At 41.6% G+C, this 10,472-nt stretch overlaps 1 protein-coding gene across 5 annotated transcripts in view; it reads left to right on the forward strand.

Annotated features, from left to right (window-relative positions):
* Positions 1–4,498, forward strand: part of LOC124551376 (zinc finger matrin-type protein CG9776-like) — a 265,653-nt gene extending 261,155 nt beyond the window's left edge. For all 5 annotated transcript variants that reach the window (XM_047126421.1, XM_047126425.1, XM_047126422.1 and 2 more), the window contains one exon: positions 1,377–4,498. In XM_047126421.1, coding sequence (XP_046982377.1) covers positions 1,377–2,078 — 702 coding nt within the window. In that variant the 3' untranslated portion in view covers positions 2,079–4,498. The remainder of the gene's footprint in view (positions 1–1,376) is intronic.
* The last annotated feature ends 5,974 nt before the right edge of the window (positions 4,499–10,472 follow it).

The raw sequence follows: 10,472 nt of genomic DNA on the forward strand, positions 1-10,472 counted from the left end.
CAGTGGTTCAACTTTCTAAGATCAGGCAGAACTGTACGATATCCAATACGACGAAGATGCAGTTGGCGGAATAGTTGTTGTTCTACCATTGCAAGACCTAGATGATGAAAGCTAGTGACAAGAGCCAAACTGGTGCCTTCGAGATGTGGTGTTGGCAGAAGATATGCATACCGTGAATGCAAATGAGAACTGGCGCTTCCATTATAGGAAACTTAGCATTACAAGAAGTTTATGTTCCCATGTCAACCAAAGATACTTCCAGATCCTTGGGCTTATTTTGAGAAGAGAAGGGTTTACTTTCGAAATTAGCAAGGCAAAATCAGAAGCAGAAGACCAAAGGAGCAGTAAGTGTTCGGTTGGATCAAGCAAAAAAGATACTGGCCTACTTCTTCATATTATATTAAAAAGAGGTGAAGGTCATTGTGGATAGAGGCGTCTCTTCAAAGATTTCGTTATTGAAGACGTGAATGAAGAAATGAGGTCATGAGACTCAGCAATGAGTAAACCAACTAACAATGGTGGTGATCTGCAAAGATGAAGAATAAAGCAAAGTGCACACATTTGATTGCCGATATATATTAGGTAAATGTCAGTATTGCTGAGATAGTTGTCATGAGACTTTTTGCAACCATTTTGTAATTTGAAATTTATCCTTTATTTTTATCATCTCAGTTGCTCTTTTAATTTTTATGCTATGCCTATTTTCAATCAGTACTGATCTTCAGATTTGTTAGCTATGCAAGTATCCTGTCATATCCATATGAAAGTACAGGTCAGTATAATGTATAATTCCACACAGAAAGATTAAAATGGATAAGTGTGTTATTAGCAATTTTGGCAGTATTGTGAATGATGCAATGCAATATCAATTTCGTGAAAGCTTCACTTTTTTTGTCACGTAGGACTGGTGTTAAAAGCTAGCAATGAAACTGAGGAAAAGTTGCAATGTGCTTTACAAGTTGCCAGAATAAACAAGTTATTGTGTGTGAATGAGAGGACTTAGTTTGTAAAAGGTGCACTGCATTATATTTTTTATGAAAGTAATGATGTATTGGTAGTCAAGCAGCCAGTGGTTTATTCGGACAAAATGTGGATGTATACGTGTCACTGTGATCAGATGTGATTATGCTTGAACAAAACTAATGATCACTGTTTAGTTGCTGTATTACACACAGCATTGGCATATAGCCGTGTTGCGTGTGACAGTGCTCCACTTGTAAGAATACTGGAGTTCACACACTTACTACTTACAGTCCTTGTCACTTGGGTATAAATGTAACAACTGAGTCCTCAGTTTGCTTTGTGGGGTAATATGTTGAGAGATTATTTGTACATTTTAAGCTGAATCAGATTACTTATTTCAAAATATTTCACAGGAGGCCCTAAATATCTTATTCCCTGGACAAGACGAGGGAAAAGAAGGGGAAGGCAAGGACAGTCAACAGCAGCAGCAGCAGCAGCAACAGCAGCCGCAGATGCCACTCGGCATGCACCCTCACCAGCCACCGCCGCCATGGGGACCCCACGTGATGCCGCCGCAGATGGGCTACGGGCCGCCTCCGGGCCAGATGATGGGTCCGCCTCCCGGGATGATGGGACCGCCGCCCGCCATGATGGGACCCCCTCCGGGCATGATGGGCCCCCCTCCGGGACATCCTCCAAACGTGATGCCTCCACCTGGGATGTACGGACCCCCGCCACCGGGGATGGGAGGTCCTCCGCCCCCTGGTGTAGGCGGCCCCCCACCCCCCGGCGTCGGCGGGCCCCCGCCCCCTGGTGTGCACGGGCCACCCCCCACCACAGCCAGCCCCCAGTATGGGCCGCCCCCCACCTCGGGCAGCCCCCAGTACGCACCACCCCCTGCAGTGGGTCCTCCGCCCGGGCTGCCGCCAACCTCGCAGCCCCCCACCACATCGCAGCCTCCTCCGACAGCAGTGCCGCCTCCGCAGCACATGGGTGTGAGGCCCCCCGGTGCTCCCCCGACGAGTGTGCCGCCACCGTACCTGGGTCAGATGAGCAAGGAGGACCTCGCTATGCTCGGCATAGATGCCGAGGATATGGCGGCACAGACATTCTGATGCAACTGGGACCTTCCCCGGCGAAGAATGGTTGCTGCCAAACTTTTGCCGTACGTGCTGAGGAAGTTGTCCTGAAGGCTCGAACTGATGTAGTGTATTATGAAGTGTTGTTTTGTAGGTTTATCACTATAAAACAGCAACTATTGTCTCTGTTCCTACATCTGTTGTCTGCCGAGGGTTGTACGTCTTAACGATTCTCTGAAAGGAAAGAGAGCAGTCGGAATGCGTAGTGTATGCTGTACTACATGTCAGTTAACTTGAAAGTGAGAAGAGTGGGTAGGCCTAAGAGACTAGATTCTCGGATGTGACACAAACATTCAATGAAAATGGGTGGCAAATGTAATTGTTGTAGCCAATTATTTCTCTAAATCTGTGCTTAAAGATGTGTAAAAGTTGTAAAGTATTTCTGAAATCATGAATTTGACATGGAATTTGTGCACTTCCACTGCCATCAAGCCTGAAGAACTAACCTACAATCAACATTTGTGTATTCTTTGAAGTTAATGTTGTACTACTTGTTTATGCTTTGATTTGAATGTACTGGGTCTGTAGTTCCTGTAGGCAACAATAGTAAACAAGAGATTCACTTGTAGAAACCCGCTCCCCCAATTCCACTCCAACCTCTCTCTCTCTCTCTCTCTCTCTCTCTCTCTCTCTCTCTCTCTCTCTCTCTCTCTCTCTCTCTCTTTTTTCCTCCGTGAAAGATAAACATTAACCCTTCCTCTTTTCCTAATGAAAACAGAAGTGTGAACAGCAGGTGAGTACTTAACATTCAGCAGGCGTAATTCCAAGTTCTGTTGATATACATGTGCAGAAGTAGGAAAAACTGTTATGTTTGGAACAGTTCGTTCCTTTGTCAGGAAAGAAAGGAGCCTAGGTTAAAAAGTTTGAAAGTTTGAGCAGGTCACTCGGACTGCTGTTTTAGTGGCCTACTATAACTTCCCAATACTTCAAAGACTAACCTTTTTCCCTCTCTGACAGACGAAGTAACAGTTCCGCAAGCTAGATAAGTTTGTTTTCTGTTTCTATATGTGTCTTGGCAGTATTTGAGGTTTCATCTCTTGAAGATAGGTAATAGTAAGTCATTCTGTCATCGTAATTTTACAGTTTTCTCGTGTGGATATTTTGATGGCATTATTGCTTTAAATCCAGCCACTTTGCTTCCCTATATTTTGTGCTGTGCAAAGGTCTGATAAAAAGAGCAATGTTATATGTTTATTTCTCATTCTTCCTGAGAGGATGTAGTGTTATACGGTGCAAGTAATAAAAAAAAATTATTTCTCTTAGTCTAAGGTAAAGATGTGAATCATAATGTTTTACAGTGACATGAAATGGATGCAATATGACAAGCTGCAGTTCTCACCTCTTACTATGAAGTGTACCGCTTCAGAGATAACAAATTCCAGCAAGATGTAATGTCCTGCTAGCATTGTGTTGAAGTTATAAGGTCGAACTACTTTGAGAAATCAGAAAAGTTATTACATAAGGTATAAGTGATGAAAAGTCTGCTAAGAGTTGTTTCTCCAATCTATGATTGGCCCATAGGTCAGTTAATAAATATGATAATATTTGGTATTGGCAAGCAGTTTCTGACTGTTTATTGCACCACAGTGTTATGGTGGTATAAATATATTTTTAGGTACTTTAGAATAAATAATAAAACGTGTTATTGGACAGCTGGCCCTTTGTACATACATTGCATGTGTCTAGAGCTTGTTATATCAGACTAAATGGTTTATTAGATCTGTACTGTGGGTGTATTTAATTTAACTCTTAGAAGGATTTCTATTCTACCTATAAAGTTGAAAATTACACTTTATGGAAAGTGGTATATGGGACCCAGAGATTGTCTTTTTATGTAATGCCTTGAGTCCCTTGTATAATGTCACTGACTATGTTAAATAGCCCAAATCTCCTTTCATATTTCCTTTACAGTTCTGACTGTATCATTTGTTTTTGGATGTGTGAGAACATTATTTAGTGTGAGAAATGTCAAACTGTTGATAGAGACTTATTTTCTGCTCCTGTACATCATGTAAGCCAGGAGGGGAAGGAGACAAGTGATAAAAAGCTGTAAAAGCGTATGTTTGTGTACTTGTGTGTGGTTGTAACAGTGCAGTTCCAGGACCAGAACATTCTAAGACGTCCTGGTTGGCCTGATCAGTTAGTGAAAGAATAATTCTCAAGTATTACATAATTTCTTATATCTATGTTATTTTTGTTTATTATCTACCTTGTGTAGAAATTGTCATCTGGAAGAGTAAATCTCTATTATCTGTTTTATATGTTCTGAGTTTGAACTTTCAGTATTTGAATCATTCAGAGTTAACACAATTTCCATTTTATTGTAATTAGTTGTGATGTAACTTTACTGTCTTTTTGTTCATCTGTAGCTTCATAAATAAATTTTTTAAATTGGAGTCATTGTTTCAGTTAAAGATGTTGATGTTCCTCAAGACAGTGATTTAAGTGTGAAATTAAAAAAACTTGTTAATGATAAGTAGCCCTGTAAAGTGATCCTTATTTGCAAAGGATTTGTCAGCTTTCTGCTCTTCTTCGAACATCTCAGTGAACACACACAAGATGGGACTAGCTGTTAAGAAGTTGGATAAATGAGAAGGCAGGAGGACAATAAAGAAAGGTTTTTATAAAAATCTGTGTGTTGATTCTGGCCTCCCAAATGTGTTTTTAATTTACCAGAACGTGAAGTGAGAGACACCAATGTAAATTTTAAAGATTCGATGAGGTTTGTGGGTCTCATGTATTATAAAAGAAACTAAATTGGTTGCCACACCTGAGAGGGGTCTGAAAACATGATGTCTCAATGCACTCTGTATTTTGAAATGTATGTCACCTGACAAGGAATGGAGAGATAATGTCCACTCCAGTTTTATACAGCCTTCGTATGATCCTGCCTCAGTTGTAGTTGAACAGCATACAGTTCTACCAGGCTGTCAACTCGAAGATCCTCAGCGTGTCTCATTGTGAGGGAACTGGGCTGGTTGGAGGGGTGTTTATGATTGGCCCTCTCCCCAGTACTTGTGCTGAGGCTGCCCACACAAAATTTATCAGATGGCTGGCTCGAAGTCGTCTAAATGCAGCCTTGAACATTTGTGCTGAGGCTGGGGAACCACCACTTAATATCAGGTGTCAACTCCTCATGGCACAGCAAGCATATAAAATCCCTGCCCTACCACAGCCCTCTGTACACATTCATTTCTTGACCATCTGGAGAGCAACTTTTTAGTGATTACATTCAAGCAACAAGGTTCCTTGGGACTCGCACAAAGAGCAAACTTTTAAGGGTTGGTGTGACAAATATTAATGTTTAGTTAGTTAGTTGCATGTTCCATATGTTGTTCTGCACAATAGATCGTAATGATGTGAAATGAGTCATTTTACATCCACAACGGAAAGTAATTTGTGCTTACTGCCTGAGTGAATATTTCTCCCTTTCCAAGGCATAGGGGGGCGGGGAGAACACATTACAGAAATAGAAATTCTTCTGTGGAATAGAAGAAGTTGTCAAGGAGAAACTTTCTTAGTTTGTTTTCAAATTTTGCTTTGCTATTTGTCAAGACATATCACTGGGTAAGCGGTCAAAAATTTTTCTTGCAGCATTATACACTCCTTTTGGTGCTAGAGACAACCTTAATTGAAGTAATGAATGTCATTTTTCCTTCTGGTACTGTAGTTATGTACATCATTGTTCCTTTTGAACTGTCATGGATTATTTACAACCACTTTCATGAGGGAATAAACATAATGTAAAACAATGGTCAAATTGCCCAACTCATTCTACAGATGTCTAAAAGATGATTGTGGGTGAGCACCACATATTATTTTCACAGCACACTTTTGCGTAATGAAGACTTTCTTTCTTAAAGTTGAGTTCGTCTATATGACATTATTGAATGAAAAAGTGCAAAAATGAGTCAGCTTACTGATTTGTCTCCCCACAAGATTTACAGTGATTCCAAGTGGAAATGTGGCTGAACAAAGTTGTCTTAGAAATTCCAAAATGTGCTTTTTCCAGTTTCAATTCTGATCTGTGAGGACACGTAACAATTTTTAAGTTTCCACTCTTTTTATTATTTCCTCACCATGTGCTATACGTATCACTGGTGTAGTATCCCGAAATGTGTAGAACTGATTATATTGCTTCCATTACTGTTGGAGCAAATCACTGCCCTGGCTTCTTAAAAGGCTCAGAGTTCTGTGCTAATGTTTTAAAAAATAATGCACTATCATTTTTAAATCCTTTTTAGCGATATTTTAAACAAACAACATGATTTAATTCCATGTACACTGATTGGTCTAAGCAGAGGGTTTCTCTCGACTACTTGGTGGTCGTCCCTGGAAATATATGCAATCCTGAAGGCGCTGGAGAAGATTAGGAATGAGATGGTATGATTTTCTCATCTACTCAGATTCAGTCAGCACTTTCCAGGCAATTTTTGCCCTTCATCCAGCATCCCAGTGAACACGGAGGAGTTGCAGCTAGCTGTCAAGGGGCTGGATAAATGGGAAGATAATATAGGTTTTTGAAAAATTTGTATGTGTTCATTTTGGCCTTCACAGATGTGTGTTTTAATCTTCCCGAACTTATACTGAGAGACACCATTGTAAATTTTATAATGTGTACCCAGCAGAAAAAATGCTGCAGATGATTGGGAACTCCCAGAAGCTTTCACAGCCTGGGAAAGCAAGTAGCATTCTACTCACTGCCCAGACATGTCAAAATCCAGGGAAATGAGGAGTGTTCTGCCAGTGCCACGATATCTCAGAAAATGAGAAAGCTGATATTGCAGCCAAGAAAGCAGTTACAGTGCCAATACATATGTTTCCATCGGGGTGGAGTCTGGCAAATTGAGACTCATCTGAGAAAAGCACATTAGCCCCCTGTTCGACCGTCCTCTAGACCTTCCCTTCTGTGAAGACGGATCAGAGGTACACGTACAACAGGTGTCCGACAAAAAAGGCCACTCTACTGAAGCCTTCTGTGCACCGTCTGCCTCGATATAACACATCCAGTGGATGCTGTGAGGTCAGGTGCCAGTTGCCGTGCAGTAATAAGGCGATACCATTGTGCCCTTACGGTCCTCTAACAGTCCTCTCTTTCTGACATCACACGTGGTTGGCCCCGCCCTTGTCTTCGGGATACAGTTTTGGTCTCTAGAAATTGTAGCCATATCCGGGAAACAAAAGAACAATTCACATTACACCACCAGGTCACATCTGTTTGCGACTTTTCTGCTTCCATTCTTCCTATGGCCCTCTTCTGCACAAAGTATGGTAGGTGTCTTCTCTGTGCCATCCTGCACCGTCTGTGACTCAGTATACAGCGTTTTTGAATGTGGGACTACTCGGCAATCATTAGTCTGCTTGATAGGTGCCCTGATGTCGTCATTGGCATGGTTGTCCATTCACTGGAATTGTGTCTTCCATGTAGAACAGTCGTATGGACATCCATTGACAGTTTGTATGATTATCTCATGAATTAGACACAAGGGAGGGAAATAGCAGTTTGTTGCTTTCATTTTGGACACCAGTGTACTTTCAGAAAAGACTGCCTCACTCTTGTGTCTACATTCGATGTTAACAAATTACTCTTCGTAAACAAAAACAAACACATTTTTTTTTTGCCATTGATAGTCTACATTTTATATCCTCTGTTCTTCAGCCACCGTCAGTAATTTTGCTGACCAAATAACAAAAATAATCTACTACCCTAAGTCTCTCGTTTTTTAATCTAAATCACTTGTTGTCAACTGACTTAATTACACTGAATTCCATTATCCTTGTTTTGCTTTCATTGATTTTCATCTTATACTGTCCTTTGCACTGAACATAGTAGATGAATTTTGTATTTGGGCAGCAAAATAACTGATGATTGCCGAAGCAGAGATGTAATGAAATGCAGACTCGCAACAGCAAGGAAATTATCTCTAAAAGACAAAATTGTTAACATAGCCTATAAATGTAAATGTCAGGATGTTTTCCTGAAAGTTTTCGTCTGAAGAGTAGCACTGCAGAGAAGTGAAACATCGATGATGAAAGGCCCATATAAGAAGACAGCAAGAGCTTTTGCAATGTGGTGGTGCAGAAGAAATCTGAAAATTAGATGGGTAGGTCGAATAACTTATGAGGTGGCACTGGAATGAAATGGAGGAAAACGTTTATCACCCAAGATGACTAAACGAAAGGATCAGTTGATGGGTTACGTCAAGAGGCATCAAAGACATGCCATTGCAGTATTAGAGGGAAATGTGGGGGTTAAAAATTGCAGAGGGTGCCACGAAGGTGACAAAGGTCATGAGATACCTCCTCATAGCGTGTCAGACTCCTTTTGCACGGAATAGTGCAGCAACTCGATGTTGCATGGACTCAACAAGTCGGTGGAAGTGTCTTGCTGAAATATTGCGCAATGCTGCCTCTTAGACGTCCATAGTCGCGGAAGTGTTGCCAGTGCAGGATTTTGTGCATGAACTGACCTCTCGATTATTTCACATAAATGTTTGATGGGATTCAAGTCGGGCGATCCGGGTGGCCAGATCATTCGCTCAGAATGTTCCTCAAACCAACTGCACACAATTGTGGCTTGGTGAAATGGCGCATTGTCATCAATAAAAATTCCAACATAGTTTGGGAACATGAAGGGTATGAATGACTGCAAATGGTGTCCAAGTAACCGAATATAACTATTCCTGGTCAATGATCGGTACAGCTGGAACAGAGGACACAGTCCATTCCATGTACATAACAGCCCACACCATTACGGAGCTACCGCCAGCTTGCACAGTTCACTGTTGATAACTTGGGTCCACAGCTTCGAAGGATCTGCGCCACTCTCGAATCCTATCAACTCTTACCAACTGAAATCTGGACCCATCTGACCAGGCCACGGTTTTCCAGTTGTGTAGGATCCAACCGATAAGATCACGAGCCCATGACAGATCCAGCAGATGTTGTCATGCTGTTAGCAAATACACTCGCATTGGACATCTTCCTCCAGAGCCCATTAACGACAAATTTCGCTGCACTAGCCTAACAGGTACGTTTGTCGTACATCTCGCATTGATCTCTGCGATTATTTCACACCTTGTTGTTCGTTTGTTAGCACTGACAACTCTATGCAAACGTCGCTGCTCTTGGTCGTTAAATTAAGGCCGTCGGCCACTGCGTTTCCACGTTGAAGGGTAACGCCGGAAGTTTGGTATTCTCGGCAGACTCTTGGCGCTGTGAATCACTGAATCTTGAATTCCCTAACGATTTCCGAAATGGAATGTCCCATGCATTCAGCTCCAACTACCATACGCGTTCAAGCCTGTTCATTGACGTCGAGCGGCCATAAGCACGTCAGAAACATTTTCACATGAATCACGCGACTACAAATGGCAGCTCGATAAATGCGCTGCCCTTATATACCTTCTGTACGTGATACTACCGCCATCTGCTTATGTGCATTTACTATCGCACAACTTTTGTCACCTCGGTGCACAGTAAGCACGCTCAAGTGGCTGCGGGATGGAGTGATAAACGCAAGCACAAGATAAACTAGCTTGTAAAGCTGCACCAAACCAATATTTGTACTAAAGGCCACATCAACAACATTCTAAATTCAGAGAGGAGTTCCAGAACAATCACTAGGGAACATAGAATGAGTTCCAAAATAATCTTTATTCAGACCCAAAATTCGACCGAACATTGTTTCGGGATTGAAGATATTAGTTGAATAGTTTTATGAACGCAATCTGTATCTGGACGAACAAATGATATTTTGGAAACCATATCGCTAACTGTACACAAGCTGCCAGTACTGGTGCAAGAGAAGTTACTAGCAATCCCCCAAGGACCATTAACTTGGCATTAGGACACAATCGCCAAGATGACGACCCAGGAAACGATAGAAACTTGGAAGAAACGTGTAATTAGTGGTAACCAAAATTGGTGTCCAGGCACTCATGGACAGGACAGGACAGGAAGAGAAATATGGGAAAACAAAGCACAAGAAGAAATGATGAACTCTACGCAGTGTGTAAGGAAAGTAAAGAAACTGACAAAACTGTGAGCGATCTGGCAATGCTGTGTTCTGTGTGTTCATTGCTTTCAGATGCTGAGTCCGAGATTCAGCCCCATACAGCCATTATATGATTTTTGAGAGCGCCTAAGTGAAATTATGTCTTCGTTGTGCGTTACGAAAATGGAACGGCGGAATTTACAGTTACTTTATGTAATCAAGTTTTGTGTTAAAAACTTGGGGAATCCGCGAGTATGACCTTGAACAGTTGAAACAGGCATATGGGGAACATTTCTTACTAAGAGCATATCTTTACGCAGCCACAAATAATTTTTGGAAGGCTGAGACTGAAAAAAGCTCGAACGAGTAAATCA

This window comes from Schistocerca americana, chromosome 9, assembly GCF_021461395.2.
Source record: "Schistocerca americana isolate TAMUIC-IGC-003095 chromosome 9, iqSchAmer2.1, whole genome shotgun sequence".
NCBI lineage: Eukaryota > Metazoa > Arthropoda > Insecta > Orthoptera > Acrididae > Schistocerca > Schistocerca americana.